This window comes from Grammomys surdaster, unplaced genomic scaffold (genome assembly GCF_004785775.1).
Source record: "Grammomys surdaster isolate TR1022 unplaced genomic scaffold, NIH_TR_1.0 65, whole genome shotgun sequence".
NCBI lineage: Eukaryota > Metazoa > Chordata > Mammalia > Rodentia > Muridae > Grammomys > Grammomys surdaster.
Genome location: NW_021604567.1, coordinates 19,406,703 through 19,424,300, shown reverse-complemented (window position 1 = coordinate 19,424,300; position 17,598 = coordinate 19,406,703). Strand labels below are relative to the sequence as shown.

Below are 17,598 nucleotides of genomic sequence, written 5' to 3'. Positions count from 1 at the left end.
ACGACCATCTCTAACGCCAGTTACTTAGGCAGGTAAAACACCCACATACATAAATAAAAATTTAAAAAGAACAAAATTACATTTTTATGTTCAAATAAAAAAAGTAAAATCATTGTTTCACTGATGTATCTATTATCTGTGAAGCAACATGAAAAGAAGCATCTATTTTTTTCAGCACAATTTGTATTTGTATACATGTGTGCTGGTACCCATGTGTGCTGGTACCCATGGAGGCCATGAGATAGAGGATCCTCTGCACCTAGAGTTCCGGACACTTGCAAGTCATCATGTGGGTGCTGAGAACTGAGTTTCGGTTCTCTGAAAGAGCAGCATGTTCTCTCAATACTGAGTCATTTCTTTAGCACAGAATAGCACGTTTTATCTGAAAGTGTTTCCAAACTGGGTGTGGTGGTGTAGTCCTGAAATCCTAACACTTGAGAGGCTGAGGCAGGAGACTTGCCAAGAGTATGTACCACATAGGGCTAAAGTAAGAGCCTGTCTCCATCACCTCTACCCAAATATTCAGCCTCTATGCATTTAGGAAACGAATAAAGTTCTACACACAAAATCCTGATGAGTCACATAAACATTTATATAAAATCAAGCTGGAAAACTTACGCTGTATATTCATAAGGAAGAACCGATTCCACAGAATCAAGCCGGTTAACAAATAATTCTATCTCAGCCTGAAACGAGGAAGCACAGGTTAGAACATGAACTCAGAAGACAGACACAAGTCATGCTTGGAACTGAACAAAATGCTGTATGCTTGAACTATTAAGCTATTCTTTAACAAATATGTTCATTTAACAAGTTATATGCATTTAAAACATATCTATATAACTTTCACAGATACAAATGTCTCTAACATTGAGAATGCTTTTAAAATTCTAAATTTTCTAAAATATTAAATATTTTAAAAAGGATATTTATCAGATTGTTTTTAAAAGTCTGATTTCCAAATTCAGTACTTTACACCACAATAATTTCTATTTTAGGGGATGGAGAGAAGGTAAGAGGGTGTACTGCTCTTTCAGGGGGACAGAGTTAAGTTCCCAGAACCCCTGCTAGGTCAGCTCACAGCCAGCTTTATCTCCAGCTCCAGATTGGATGCCCTCTTCTGGCCTCTCAGAGCATGAGCACATACACACGCATCCACGTGTGCCTTGCCCCCCCCCCCAATAAAACCAAAATACATCTCTTAGAAAGTAATGTCTGTTCCAGGTCAACCAAAGTAAAAGAGACCTCTTGATAAATAAATAAAATATGCATTTTTTAAAAAGCTATTTTGCTGAGCAGTAGTGACTCACACCTTTAATCCCAGCAGTTCAGTGGGTCTCTGTGAGTTCAAGGCTAGCCTGGTCTACAAAGCAAATTTCAGGATAGCCAGAACTATACACCTTGTCACTCAAACTGTGAGTGGTTGCTTATGTGCACTTTTAAGCAGCCAAGAGGACATGGTCTAACTTTGGAGGGCAGTTGTGATCCATCTGAGAATGGCACACTCCAACTAGTAACAGAGAAGATGTTTATGAGGGTGAGATCAAGTTCAACACAAATGAGGAGAAAGGCCTTAACTTCCTATGAAACATGAATTAAATGGCATCTACTAGAGTTTTCAAAATATCTCCTAGATATATGAAGGCTCCCAGTAAGCCATTTTTGCCCTGAAATACTTTTGGTGCTTAAACAAAATTTAAGAGATACTTAGTTGGACAAGTACTATCATTGAGATAAGGCTGCTGTGGATGAGTTCAAGCAGTTGCCAAGAATGGCAGAAAGCCACACTGCTGTGCTGATTTCATCAGCATTCAGTACTTGCTAACACCCAACCCCTAAAAAGCAAGAGAAGAAATGTGATGTGCAATATGAACAGGCCAAAAGGGCCAACAGGAGAGGTCAGCAGGGAAAGGGCTTGCCATATGAGCCTGATGACAATAGTTAGTTCGCTATCTGGATCCTGGGGTGGAAGGAAAGAATCGCCTCCTGAAAACAATCCCTGAATGCTACATGGTTGCCTCTCCCCTACTAATAATAAGAAAGAACTAAAATAACAAAGTAAATATAGCAGACCAAAGCACAGATTGTGGGCCAGACCGCCTGGGTTCTAAACCTTGTGTGATTTGGGTCAAGTTATTTAACCTGTAAGTTTTCTCACGTTTCACCTTATCTACAAAACGATGGTAATATTTATCTTGTAGGGCTATGTTAGACTACTAGTTGCCATTTATAAAGTATTCTGAACAGTGCCTAACTGCTAAAACACAGCCAAAAAGACTGATCCGACTAACAGGAAGAGTCTAATAAGATTATTGTGCTCATCCACTGAACTCCCAACCATAGTGTGATCCTTTGTAAACAGCTTCACAGACAAACTGTATATACTTCTACTTAAGGGGAGAAAAAGCCTGTCATCACAGCACTCAGGAGACAGGGGCAGGTCAGGCAGATCTCTGCGAGTTTGAGGCCAGCCTGGTCTACAAAGTAAGTTTCAGGACAGCCAGGGCTACACAAAAAAACCTTGTGTGTGTGTGTGTGTGTGTGTGTGTGTGTCTGTCTGTCTATCTGTGGGGGGGGGGGCAGTATTGTCTCCAACACTAAAAAATATGTCTTTTTACATAAAATATACCATGGGCCATTTCAGCTATAAAGATGTCAGGACATTTCAGCATCACAGAATATTTGAATAATTAAAGACAAATAAATGCCACCATTATAGCGGCAAAGCTTCTAGCTGATGACTTATCAAAGTCATCAAAATAATTTCACTACCACTGTTATGAAAACAGATCTGAATTAAAATTCTACTAACATCTAATACATAAAAGGTGGTGGTTATCACCTCCAAATTTCTCCAAAGGAATGAGTTATTATATTCTATAAGACTTTGAATGTTTCCAGTTTCAAAATCTTCAGGTCTACGTTGCTATGACATAATGCAAGCCAACTATCATCAGGCATAGCCTCTTCCCAACCTTGTTTTGGGAAGTGAAGATGCCAAGGCTTAAATCCTACTCTGACTAAAGCTGGGAGTCTTGGCAGGTTCCTTTCTCCTGTGTCTAGGTTTTCTTATCTGAAGAATGAAAATGATAATCCCAGTTTCTAGCAGTTTTTGAGAAGCTTCTGCAGTGGCATGTCCAAGGTGGAAAGCTAAGTGCTTCCTAGTGTGTAACACTGTCCAACAGAACTTTAACGATGAGATGTCCTTCATCTGCATTCTTGGATACAGTATCCTCTAGGCCACCTGAAGCTATTGGGCACCTAAATTGTACTAGCCACTTAGTTTGCATTGCCAAAAAACTGATTCTTAACTTGTATTTAATTTAAATGGTCACAGGAGGCCAATGGCTCTGAATTGGACAGCAAAGTAATAGAACACCATGTTATGCTGCCTGGTGCCATATAAATAATCTCTTTGTATCCTTAACATTTTTATTCCAGTCACTACAACTTTTCTGTTCCAGAAAAAACAACTCTCATTTTATTAGTTCATCCCAGAGGTTGCAAACTTTTCCTATAAAGAAACAGAGTAAATAGTTTAGGTCCTGTAGGACCCATTGGCTCTATTCTTATAGCGTAAAAGGAGCCTAGACAATTAGTAACTAAGGACATGCCTATGGTCCAGTAAGCTGAACAATTACTGTGGGCTCTTAAATAAATACATAAATATCATCAGATGTTCATGTAATCGTCAATCATTACTAAATAACATTATTCTTTCCTCCTCAACCACCTAAAAGTGTACAAACGATCTGTATCTTGAGAGTCCTCTAAGTCTAAGCAGTGAGCTTGGCTGGACTCCTAGTCTACCTGTAAGCCTCATTTTTAGACTGCTAAATGTTCAAGTTTCTGCACCACCATATCCAGCTCTCTATTTCCATGTTATTATCTCTAGAGTCTTCGGAGTAATAACCCTTGAAAACTGAAACATTGTAACTTTTTAATTACCTATCTTTATCATGCCAGTTGGATTTCTTGGGATTTTACTAAACTCTCATACAATGTTCTTGACAAATGTGTAATCAAGCAGAACTATAGCAAAATTCAAGGTTCAAACACCAAAGTGTCCTAGAATTACAGAATGCCAATGTTACTTTTCAGTGGCCACTTTGTCCCTGTGTATAAATTCTTCAGATACTCCATCTCTCTCCTGTGTACTAAACCTAAAGCTAAGTGCTCATCCTCAAGTATATATTGTTTCTTTTCAAATATTCTTTGTAAATGTATTTAAGACCAAATTAATTTATTTAGTCCAGTAAACTTAATGGACTCAATCTTGCTCTCTCATATACTCCTGTTTTTATTTTTGGAACATGATCCTATGTAGCCTAGGTTGGACTTGACCTGTCTGTACTCCCAATCCTCCTGCTCCCCTCCTAAATGCTGAGATCACAGGTGTAGAACAGCATGCCAGACATCCCATGTAACATTAAAAAAGCTCTTGAAATTGTATTCCTGTTAAGATTACATTTATTACAGATCTAATACCACCAATTGGCTATAACATTTCATATGTTCTCCTTGTTACATTTAACACACTAATTATCTTCAGGTATCAGTCCTGAGGTCTACAGAAAAAAAATACCCACTATCCTGTCGGATATAGCTACCCACTCCCTTAAACTAGCCCATACCTGTCTTTAAGTTCCAATTCAAAACAACCTTAGAAATCAAGCTCTTTAGCTCCTTCCCCTAAAACTGTATTTTTTTACCCTGAGTTAAGGTCTCACTATGAAACCAAAGCTGACCCAGAACTCCCAATCCTCCTGCCTCTACCTCCAAAGTACCAGGATCACAGACAAGTGTCATACCCCTGGCTTAGAGTAGATCTTTGACTAGTTCTAATAGCCAGGAAAGCCTCTCTCCTTGAAACCATGCTAGCCTTCTGTTTCTAACTTAGTCCTTTAAACAACTGCTGCACTTACTGCATCTTACTGTGCTGCTCACTAAGCTTCACATCACTTGTCCCACACTCAAAAACTATTTGTACTTTATTAATTTTTGCTAAGCTTACATCTGGCATTTTATCTAATATCAAACCCTCCATTAAGTTTACCTTATCTGTCATCTTCTCCTGACCTAGCAAAATAGCCTCGAATTCCAACACAGAAAAGATGTTAACAATGCCTTCAGCAGTATGTGTTAGTTCTGCTTTCTGATACAAAATAATGTAATTATTAACAGCTTTCATAAAAATGTCCAAAAATAGTATTCCTCACAAATCTTTCACTTGAAAATAGTCCATTTTAACACAGCACATACATAAGGAGCTGCATTCAGTTCCTAGAATGCACATTGGTGGCGCACAACTGCCTATAAAGCAAGCTCCAGATGATCTGATGCCTCTTCTGGCCTATTCAGGTATTCATGGGACATATCCACACACAAATAAAAAATTAAATGTTAGGTTCACTTCAATCTATCTTGGACAATTAATAACATTAACTGTAAAGATTAGATGAGCCAATAGTAAGAAATGAAAATGGTATACACAGAAGATGGTCCATAACTGGCATCCAATTATAAGTTAAATGAGTCAATATGTATACTTTTGTGTGTTGTGTGTTAGCTTACAGAAGCTGAACACTCTTGAATTTGGATAAACACTATTAAATGGGTAACTCCCAGGGTTTTTGCTCCTTCAGAGCAGTAGAAGTGGCACTGACTATACTGCTGGGTCACTGATGCTGTACAGTCAATGATCCCACCTCAGCCACTCAGCTGAAAGCAGGGTTTTCTTAAACTTTTCTGCTTATGACTATAGCTAGGAAAATTACACAATACTGAGGAATGGATATAGAAAATAAGTATAGAAATCAAGCATTTATTAATAAAACAATTATTTGGTATAATTATGTCAATTACTAAAAATGAAAGAAAATTTGCATACTCACAAGTGGAGGTGCTGGTCATTTTTAATATTTAAAAAAAAAATCTCCTGGGGGCTGGAGAGATAGCTCAGAGGTTAAGAGTACTGGTTTACAAAGAGCTCTAACTTCTGTTCCAGAGGAATCCAATACCCTCTTTTGGCCTCTGTAGGGACTACATGAAATGTTAGGGAAAGCTATTGAGTCTCTGCAGGGTTTAAGAAGAAAAGGCCATTATAACGAATGTATGCTATACATAATGTGTAATTATATAATTAATATATGCTAACAAAACCCATAAAAGTGTTAAGAATCTTTTTTTTTTTTTGAGGCAGGGTCTCATGTATCCCAAACTGCTCCTCAACTCACTGTAAAGCTGAGGGTTATTTAGAACTCCTGTGCCTGCCCCTAAAGTGCTGAGATTACATGTGTATGACAAACCTGGCCTGGTATTTAATTTCTTTTATGGTCATCATCATCATCTACTCTAATTGTCTTTATCTAAGCATCTGTACTCAAAGGTTAAGTCCATCTTCTTCTGAACATATGCCTTCAACAGAGATGGCCAACTCTAAGATGCAGCATCTGGAGATAGGCTTTAAGGATTGTTTACCTCACACCTTACTTTCAAACTGTCTCTGGCTATGTTATCACAAGCACACACACAAAATACTGAACATTAAACGTTTTAAGGAAGTTACAAAATCCTAAATCACTTAGACAAAGCAGGACTAAGTATAATCTCTTACTAAGAAATTTGTATGGAAATCTGTGTGCCTCCCAAGGCACAAGTCAAGCACGTGAGCACAAGGGCTTTGCTTAACCATGAGTATCTGCTTCAGTACATTGATCCCAAACACCAAGGGCTGCTTTGATTTACTAGACCTATGCAAGACCAGCAAACGTTTACCTCAAGAACTCACTTTCAGGAGCTGTGCTGAGAATTGGGTCTCTTTTCTGGTATTACATCTTCAAAACAGACAGGGAGAGAAAGAAAATGTACCCAAGAGGGAAAATGGGACCAAACATTTAAGATTTCCTATAAAGCACAGATGGCTCTATTCTTGCATAAATAGATCTTCTATTAATCACTGAAAAAATTTTTCATAGCAGAGGTTTTTATCTAATTAGAGTTCAGGGGTATCTCTTCTATAATCCTTCATCCAAGAACATGTTTTTATTTTCTGTTATAATCTGTCTCAGCTGTGGTCAGACTGTTTTACTGCTTTAGACACAGGGGTCAAGCAGATGTTGTGGGTTTCCCCTATGAATGAGGGTTTTTGGCTTCTTTTATTCTGCTTTCTCTCACTGCCATCCCATCTGCCCCACCTAACACCAACAATGAGGAAATGGCCATGAGAGAAGAGACACAGGTCTATTCAAGGATAGTCATAAAGGGTCTAAAATACAGCACAACAGATATGAAAGGGGAAAGCTACAGAAGATCCCATTGCCTAATGTTAGAGACAGCTACAAAGAGACTGACTTGAGGAAGTCGTAATGCAGATATGAGGAAAACTTAGTAGGAAGTTGTTAAATAGGAACCCATGTTACAATAAAAGGTGGGAGTGTTTTATTGCTCACGGAAGGTGATCTATTTACTCAGGACTCTCTCCTCATACCTTTGAAAACTAAAGTTTCAACTTCAGACTGTACTGAAAAACAGAACATACACCCGACCATTGGGCTGGGTGTGATGGCCAACACTTGTAATCTAGCACTCAGAAGGGGAGGATCAAGGCCAGCCTCATACACTGAATGAGGACAACCTGGACTAAACAAGATTCTGTCTAAAAACACTCCCAATAGAAAAACAAAAACCTGACTATATCAGAAGTCTTTACATAGACACATAACTTTTTTTTTTTTTGGACTAACACATCAATTCTGGAAGTTTTGGTTCCCAGGAGGCAGGGTAGCAAAGTAGGAAAATGCACAGTGCATCAGAGCAGTGAGAGGAGCCGGAGCTGTGGGGTTCAGCAGTCCTGGGCTCATCTGCTTCTTAGCTCAACTCTTACTGTCTCTGTGAAATTGAAAAGTCACTAAATCTTACTGAGCTTACATTTCCTACTGATCAGCAGGCCTGAAAGAGGAGCACAAGAAGAATTTTCACAAGGTTCCTCCCTTTATGGAGATTGAAGTTGTTCCTTCTTCTCCTCCTCCTCCTTCCTTCTCCTCTTCCTCCTCCTCCTCCTCCTTCTCTCTTTTTTTTTTCTTTTAAGAAAGTAGCCCTGGATGGTCTAGAACATGCTATGTAGGCAGAACAGGCTAGTTTCAAACTCAGAATTCTGCCTCTCCTCCCAAATGCTGGGGTTAAAGCAGTACCCCTCTATGTCCAGCTGCATAGTTAAATCTTTTTTTTTAATTGGATATTTTATTTACATTTCCGATGTTCTCCCCTTATCCCATTTCCCCTCTCCGGCCCAGGAACCCCCATCCCATCCCCCCTCCTCCTGCTTCTATGAGGATGTGCCCCCACCTACCGCCCCCCACTCCCACCTCCCCACCCTCGAATTCCCCCACACACGGCGTCTAGCCTTCATGGAACCAAGGATCTCCTCTCCCACCTATACCTGACAGGACTATCCCCCCCTTGCATGGTTCCTAGCTGGAGCCATGGGTCCCTCCCTAAGTGCTCCCAGGCTGGTGGTTTAGACCCTGGGGCTCTGGTTGGTTGGTATTGTTGCTCTCCCCATGGGGTCTCAAACCCTTTCAACTCCTTCAGTCTTCACTCTAACTCCTCCATTGGAAACCCCATGATCAGTTCAATGGTTAGCTGTGAGCATCTGCCTCTGAATATGTCAGACTCTTGCAGACCTCTAAGGAGACAGCTATATCAGGCTCCTGTCAGCATGCACTTCCTGACTTCCACATCAGTGTCTACCTTTGGTGACTGCACATGGGATGGATACCCAGGTGGAATGGTCTGCAGACGGTCCCTCCTTCAGTTTCTGTCCTACACTTTGTCTACATATTTGCTCCCTTGAGTATTTTGTTTACTCCTTCTAAGAAGGACCGAAGCACCCCCACTTGGTCTTCATTCTTCATGAGCTTTATGTGGTCTATGAGTTGAATCTTGGTGCATACTTAAATCTTAATGGCAACAGAGAAGGTGTAGTTGCCACAAGTAAGGTAGCCACAATGAACTAGAAAAAGAATTGAGAATCCTGCAAAGACCATTGGGAGACAGGTTGTTTAAGGAACCTGATATAAGGCTGGCAGTATAGGCCAGCCAGTTTCAACAGAAGCTGGGGTATACTTTTAAGCTTACCCTGCTGCGATGTGTGGCATACACACCTGTGACTTTGTTCCATGTGTCTAGTTATACACCTTTGGAAGGCAGAACTAGTAGAATGTTTATTTACTGTGGTAAAGTGAGTCTTCCTAAGACCAATCCTCAAACACCATCATCTACACACTGCTAGGTTTCCAGATGGCAAGAATCCATGCTTTTATTCTAGAGAAAACTACGAAGGTATGAAACTAAACACCAGTTAGTAAGTACTAATCTCTTATAACAAACACACTTATGTTGATTTTTCTTTTAGTACTTCAAAATCTTCATACTACTTCCACAGTCAAATACAGTGTCAGAGACTCATTCATTCTGCATCTGTTCAGAGCAGCACATAGCTTGCTTTCTTAAATAAGAGTCAGTCCATGTTTGAAGGCAACTGTTCCTAAAATAAGACACAATTTACAAAAAGCTTCTAAAAATAGCTACCAAGAAAGGAAGGTGACTGAGTAAGCTGTCATTTTATCATGGTTTCCTTGCTGTCTGTCATTAGCCACTAGAGGGTAGAGTTGATCATTTTTCTCTACAGCACAACAAAGACAATCTCAAATTTCATCTCTCTCTCTTCCTCCCCCTATTTATGTGTGCATGCGTACATGCCATGGTGTACATGTGGAGGTCAAGGGGCACCTTTTGTGTGTAGGTTCTCTCCATTATGTGGGTCCCAAAGACTGACTCAGATTGTCAACTTGTTGGCAAGTAAGTATCTTTTGTTTTGTTCTGTTTTTTTTTGAGACAGGACCTCTCTTAAGTTGTCTTGAGCGCACTCTGCAAATAACACTGGCCTCAAATTCAGAGATCTGCCTGCCTCTGCCACCCAAGCACTGAGATTAAAAATGTGTGTCACCAAGTCCAGATGGTGGCAAATATCTTTACCTACTGAACCATTCTGCCAACTCCAGGAAAGAAAATCTTACTCTTTCCCCTAAGAATAGTATCTCTCAATCCTTCACCCAACTCTTCCACAAGGCTTCTCCAGTTCCATCTAATGTTGGCTGTGGGTCTCTGCATCTCTTTCCATTGGCTACTGGGTGGAGCTTCTCAGAGGACAGTTATGCTAAGTAGCTGTCTGCAAGCATAACGAGTATCATTAATAGTATCAAGGATTGGTTCTTCTCCATGGGATGGGTCTCAATTTGGGCCAGTCATTGGTTGGCCATTCCCTCTGTCTATCCCTGTACATCTTATAAGCAGAACACATTTTGGGTACAAGGTGGGTGGGTTGCTGTCCTTATCCTGCCACTGGGAGTCCAGCTTGGCCATAGAAAGTGGCAGGATCTATATCCCCCTCTGCTAGGAGTATAAGAGGACAGGGACTCCACAGGAATACTAACAGAGGCAACTAACCTGGATCCTTGGGGGCTGCCAGAGACTGAATCGCCAATCAAAGAGCAAGCATGGACTGGACATAGGCCCACCATACATATGTACCAGACGTGCAGTCTGGTCTTCATGCAGGTCTCCCAATAACTGGAGCAGGGGCTGTTCTTCAATCTGCTGCCTGCCTGCAATTGGATCTCATTCCCCTTACTGGGCTACCATGTCTGGCCTCAGTGGGAGAGGCTGCACCTAGTCCTTCAGTGACTTGATGTGTTGAGGGGGGGGGGAGTAGAGATACTCAGAGGGGGCTCCCCCTTCTTAAAGGAGAAGGAGAGGGAGGAATGAGGGAGGATCTGCATGAGAGGGTACTGGAAGGAGAGGAAGAGCTGATATTGGGATGTAAAGTAATTAATAAATTTTTAAAAAGAATATGATCTCTATATTATGCAGTAAAAAAGTATCCAATATTTTGAAAGCTTGTGCTATTTTATATTTTAGTTCTTAGGTCTGAATTGACATTAAAGAGCCAAATATTTAACAGTTAAAAGCATGAAGGTAAACTGTCACTATCCTCAACTATTTGACACTATAAGGCCACTCAGTCCAAAACTAAAAAGTACACAGCAGCTAACTGAAGGAGTCAAAACTTGTATGCTACATGGAACTGTGCAGATCCACACACTCCGATCAGGGTTTCACGCTATTCACAAAGCCACATATCCCTCGAGGTTAAAAAAAGTGGAGGCTACAGGAACAGACTGCCCTTTATTGTTACGGTCTAAAAAACTAACAAAATATTACACAGAAGTGGGAAGAAAACCTGACACCTTCACAGCACTGAAAGTTGTGCATAAAAATGTTTTCAGGAATGGGGCTATAGCTCAGTGGTAGAGCATGTGCCTAGTATATCCAAATCCCTGAGTTCAATCTCTAATACTGCAAAAATTAAAAGGATATCAGGTATTATCATATAGTTCCTAAATGTATAATTCAGCTGGTCCTAGTAGCAGTAAACTCCTGTAATCACAACAGTAAAGAGGCTAAAGGAAGGAGAACTACTTTGTACTTGAGATCAGGAGTCTAAGACCCCCATCTCAACAACCCAAATACAAGCAACTGGGAAGCAAATATTAATATTAGGATGCTGCTCAAGCAGAGGACCTGAGTTTGGTTCCCAGCACCCATGTCAGTCAATCACAACTCCAGCTCTAGGGGATCTGAGCCCTGCACTCCTTAGGCACACCCATGCATGAGCGCGCGCGCGCACAGATACACACACACACACACACACACACACACACACACACAGACTTAGCAGTTAAGACCCCTGGCTGCTCTTCCAGAGAATCCAGGTTCTATCCAGCAAGTATCTGTAATTCCAGTTCCAAGATACTCAGTGTGAATTCCTTGGCCACAAGGCAAACATGATACATAGCATACATGCACGTAAAACACTAATACACAGAAAATAAAATTTACATTTAAGAATATACAAATAGGAGCTGAAGAGATGCTCAGTCATTAACAGCTAGTACTGCTCTTCTAAAGGACCTGAGTTCAATTCCCAGCACCTACATATCTGGCAGCTACAATCCCCTGTAACTGCATCTCCAGGAGGCCAGAATCTGACCCTTCTGGCCTCTGTGGCCACCCACACTCATATGCATCTACACATAATTAAAAATAAATCTTTAAAAAGAATGCACAAATAATTCCTGACTACAACAGAGAAATCCTGGCATCAATTTAAATGTCCAGCAAGCATAAATGGTTAAGCAAGCCCACAGACAGCAGTGTTAAGAATAAAATGTTCCCATCTCTAACAAACAAAAGAATGGACATTTCGTGACTACACAGATATTTAAATATATGCACACGTGATGGCATTATGTTAAAAAATGAGAGAAAACCACAAAACTCACTAATGAATGTTGTGGATACCCCTGGCCTTGTATTTTGATACTAATTCCCCTTTCCTGTGAAGAGCTGCAGAGGAGGTGTCAGTCATTACACATGTGATTTCTACTGAACCTTCTGCCCATCTTAATTTGTAAAATAAAGGCTGGAGCCAGTGATTGGGCAGAGGAAGGGGAGGTGGAGATATAAAGGTTGGTGGGAAGAGAGCAGGGGGGAGGACAACTGGAGGACTGGGGGAAGACAATGGAGGAGGAAGATGACAAAGCAGAGGACGACTGGGAAGCAGGAGGTAGAAGGACAGATGCAGAGTCTGGAAATCCTCAAGTTATAAAGGTCTCATACCTGGGGAACAGAGTATCATAGGGGTATCTGCCCAATCTAGGCTTACAGAATATATTCATAATTACTGAGTTGTGTTTTCATTGACCAGTCCTATTCGGATTGGGGATTTAAATATCTCCCACAACATATGATGGCTAAGATCATAAATCAGAAGTTAGAAGAACATAAATAGGATTTTAGGTTCAATGGACTCACTTTTCTCTGTTAGTAAATTAAACATGTTGTTGTTGTTACTGTTTTTGAGACAAGTTCTCTCTACATAGCCTGTCCTAGAGCTCATTATGTAGACCAGGCTGGCCACAAACTAAAGAGATGAACCTGCCTCTGTCTCCGAGTGCTGGGATTAAACGTGTGCCCAAACACCAAAGGCTTATACAACAATTTTAAGGAAAGAAATAGCAAAGTCATCAGTCAATGCACACTGAGCTACTGTAGGCTGAGGACTGTACAGTGAAGCTAAGATCACGCGGCGCCGCATACATTACACTGAGCTGCTCCTGCTTCACTCTGAATACAGCCAGGACAAGATAGTGCTTTTTCTAAGAAATTCAAAATACCTTTCAAGGGGAACATATAAGAAGCAAACATGATTATCCCTGTGTTATAGAGGTGGGGGGAAGAACCAGAAATCGTATCAATAGCATCAAGGACCTGTCTGCTCACTCTGTCCCCTTAGGAAACATCGAGTTCACGTTCTCCTGTCCCCAGTTCCTGTACTGAAACAGGAGACCCTTAGGTAACGGTACTATGAAGGAAAGCCTTTAGGGATGACCAAGTCCTGCGGGCACAGTTCTCATGAATGGTTTAGTGTTCTCAAAAAATGGGCTAAAGAAGCTCTTTCATCCCTTCCACCACATGAATACATACATACATATGGACCAGGAAGAAAATGAATCCTCACCAGACCCTGAATCTGTGGGCACCTAAAACTTTGATTTCTCAGCCTCTCAAACTGTGAGGTAAATTACTGTTTGAAAAAGAGGGAAGAGGTGTTTGAAAACAGCTACCATCCTGACCACAGTGATAAAAATTTAAACTGTTTACTAAGCAGACTACTTCTCTACTGAGAGAAAAGAGAAAGTCTCCACACCAGCTAAAGTAGAGGAGAAGGCAGAAACCCGCCCCTCTTCCTACCCTAACAGAGTAGCTGAGAACAGAGACAAAAACCCAACATCCAGAAACATGGTCTTGCTGGTTTCATCCCCACATCTCAAAGGACCAGAAACTTCTAAAAGACACTTAAAGACCTTGTGAGACATCACAAATCACCTAGCTTGCCGACCACCTACAAATCCACTCACCCTCATCTCTAAAGTCTGTGTCCAATTCACTTCTCTGCTGCTTCCCCAGAAGACTACTTCACAAACATTTCCTCATCTATGCTCTCTAGGTATGTGGACCACATGTTTCATGACATCACATTTTATTAATACGCCTCTGTTCTCCAGTGGCTGATGGAAGAGCCAGGAATGTACTTTTCTAAGAAATTATGAATACAACACACATTCACTGTACATTTAAAGACCATGTACTGGTTTATGAAGGTTGGCTACTGAAATATTTAATGGAAAAATCCAGTGTGCCTGTAAGACTGGATCTCAATTTAGGTCTGAACTCTTCAGGAGGAGGCAGAAGTTCCTGCTTTTCGGGGTACCACAGTTAATGGACTGTGATCCTGGGTAAATTTTATACATTGGCTTTACTGAACACTCTGTAACATTACGTGTTATAGATACACGTTTGTGTCTTTTTAAAACCATAGTGACCATGTCAACGTCACACAGGATAGCCTACAAACCTAAAGAGAAGCTGCAAAATGTCATGAAAACTTTAATAGCCTCCCCAATACGCTAAAACAACCTCAAAATTCACAACTGTGGTACAGCTAAGAGTCATAAAATAAACACCAGCTTAAAAAAATTTAGTAAATAAGCCTATTTTACACAGTGTAAACGTTTTCTTAACTATTATTTGAAGTGTTAAAATGAATGGTTTCAGAGAGACCCTAGATCCTCCAAACGGTTAAGTTTTAGTAACTTCACGAAATAATGGTGTATTGTGATGCTCTACACCTTATAACCCAAAAGCTGCTATCAGCTGGTAAACTGAAAAAAAACGTGTGGGCGGGATGTCCTACGAAACCAACATTTTTCAAGATCGGTTCTTTCTCCCGCTGTATGCTTCTTTTTAAGTGTTTAAAGTCATCGCGGAAAAACTCATGGGGGGGGGGAATCTCTTAAAAATTTTATAGTTAAAAAAAAATTTAAAGGCCAGGGATTAAGTGTATCGAGAACGGGTCTTCACTAAGTTTTTAATGAAGGCTAGAATGTGTCACAATCAACTGGTATACTTGAAGTTCGGTATCAAAGTCCTAGAGAGAATAAGCCGTTGTAACCAGGAGTTCCACTAAAGTGCAATGAAACAGGGAGTCATGAAATTAAGTTACTGGAAGTTGTCGCTAGGCTGGGAGCGCCCCGTGTGGGCAGCAGGTCACACCTGCGTGCAGGCCAGGCCAAGGACGCTCCGCAAGCCGCCGGGGTCCGGGCAAAGCGCTTCGAGCTGTCGCTGCGAGCCAGCAGGGACGACCAGAGCGCTCGGAGAGCCCAGTGCCGGCAGGCCCCCGGTCCGCCACTGCTCGGGAATGCGACCCCACCCACGGCTACGCCCCCTCCCGCTCCCAGACCCCGCTCCCGCCGCGGGCGTCCCGACAGGCCTCCCGCACCTTGCACTCGTTGCTCTTCTTTTCTTCGGCGCAGAAGTTGACCGGCGCCAGGCCGGGCAGGTAGAAGGCGCTGCTCGGGCACGGGCCTGGGACCGTCCCTAGCAGGAGCAGAGACAGCAGCAACAACCGCGGGCCTCGCGCTGGCGGCGACGCGGGCGGCCTGGAGCTCATGCCGGCGGTTGTGAAAGGCGGGCGGCCGAGCCGAAGGGACGACGGGGAAGGAGGGGCGGGCGGGCTCGGAGATCACCTCAAGGCCCGAGCGCAGAGAAGGCTGGCCCGAAACGGCTAGTTCCGGTTGCGCTAGGAGACACAGCGGGGCCCGCGACTGAAACCGAAGCGGGCCTCCACGGAGCATGCGCGACAAGGCATGCACATGCTCAGTGCGGGCGCCGCAAGCGCAGCGGGTTGTTTCCGGGAGGGGCAGAAAGGAGATCCGCGTTCCGGGTTTTCAGTTCTCGGGCTGGGTGACTTCCGCCTGCGCGCTTCCGGAACCCACAGTCCGGTTCCAGATTCCACCGTGGCGGGTCTGAGCGCCGCGCTTCTCGGGTGCCCCTCTTTTCTGTCCTCTGTAACCTCCTCACACACGCCAGTCAGCTCAGGACTGACGAACCAAGTACTTGCTGATGGAGATGAGGGAGAGCTCAGGGGTCACCTAGTTGGGGCCCAGGATAAGGAAACAAATGTAAAGAACGATTCGTAAATCTTTAAACAGCTCTTGAAGGTATTTGCAAGGACAATTCCTAAGCATTGGAAATAGTGGGACATTCTTGTGCGGGACAAGTGTGCACATAATAAACATATCTTTCGGAAAGTCGAAGTGAGATAAGTGGGAGCAGGAAATGAATATAAAGTAGCATTGGCATGTCGTTGCAATGAAGACACGGGAGCTTAATTAGGAGAGCAGTCGTGTCTTCGACAAGTTGCATAGCTTTTCCCATTGATGATGGGAAATAAGTGATGTCTGTAACCGTTAGTGCGCACTCATGCGCAAGGAGGAAAAAAAAGTTTAGCATAAAAAGCCCATGGAGTTTTAGACTTCAACCGAATTTTTCCCCAAAGTGCATCATCTTAGAATATAAAACAAACACTAACAGCCCTGGAAATAGGTAAATTCAAAAAGTTTGGAGTCTCATATGCTATCAAAATTCTTCTGGGCGCTCACATATTTCCTCCCCAAAAAGTTTATAACTAACCAGATTTTCAATGGCTCTAGCACCTACAAAAAACTTCTGACATAACCAGGAAGAGCTAACATCAAACGTAATTTGTACTGGCTGAACACTTGTGCCCCTGAGCATGGGTTCACAGGAGAAATGAAAAGCAGGAAGAGAACAAAAGGATGCTCACTCTCCAAAAGAGTGGCAAAGATTAAATTAAAAACAAAACAAAATGTTATATAGTACTCCCAGGTGAAAAAGAAGCAGTGTCTGCACACACCCTCTCAAATGCATCGACAGACTGAACTTTGGGCTAGGTCATGACAACTCCCTTTGTCGAAACAGGAAGCAGCTGTTGTCTCCAAATAGAAAAGGGGAGGATTAATGCTCCCCTCAACGCTTACCTAGCTTTCTGATACTACCAAACTTGACCTTCACTGTCGCAGCCCCCCCCCAACCTTGCCATTACTATTTTTTTTCTACCTCTGACACCACCTTTGGCTCAAACTTCACTGTGCCACCGACTGAGTACTTTGGGTGGCCTCTAAGCTCCTACCACAACAGGCTACTCTGCTGGTCTCCCCAGACTCTACTTGTGCTAAGAGGGATAACGTAGGATGTATGTGTCCCCCATTATCACCGGTTCCCCACAGTATCTACCAATTTCGGAAACGATCATGTTTATCGTTCGGTGTGTCACTTCCCACAGCTGCAGGGGCCTGGTCTCTGCATCTTCCACCTCTGTAGCAGGACCTGGAGAACCGAGGGCGAAGCAAACTAGAAAGTGCTCCGCCCTGGTCGCCGGAGGACACAGTTTCTAGAAGTGAATTTAGGATCGCAGACTTCCGGCGCTAACGCCTGAGGGTTTCCAGATGCATTTAGCCGGCCCTCTTTCACAGACCACGACAAGCTTAAGACCGAGAATCACTTCCCAGGATGGCCTGGGATACTCAAGAATGAACCCACGGCGACCTGGAG

The 17,598-nt window shown here is 42.4% G+C and overlaps 1 protein-coding gene across 1 annotated transcript in view; it reads right to left on the bottom strand.

Moving 5' to 3' along the window:
- The window catches only part of Tm9sf2 (transmembrane 9 superfamily member 2), a 50,807-nt gene extending 34,954 nt beyond the window's left edge, over positions 1–15,853 (bottom strand). Inside the window, exons 1-2 of the mRNA XM_028771797.1 lie at positions 15,464–15,853; positions 619–686 (exon numbers count right to left, since the gene is read on the bottom strand). Of these exons, the coding sequence (XP_028627630.1) occupies positions 619–686; positions 15,464–15,634 (239 nt within the window). The 5' untranslated portion in view covers positions 15,635–15,853. The remainder of the gene's footprint in view (positions 1–618; positions 687–15,463) is intronic.
- Between the last annotated feature and the right edge of the window lie 1,745 nt (positions 15,854–17,598).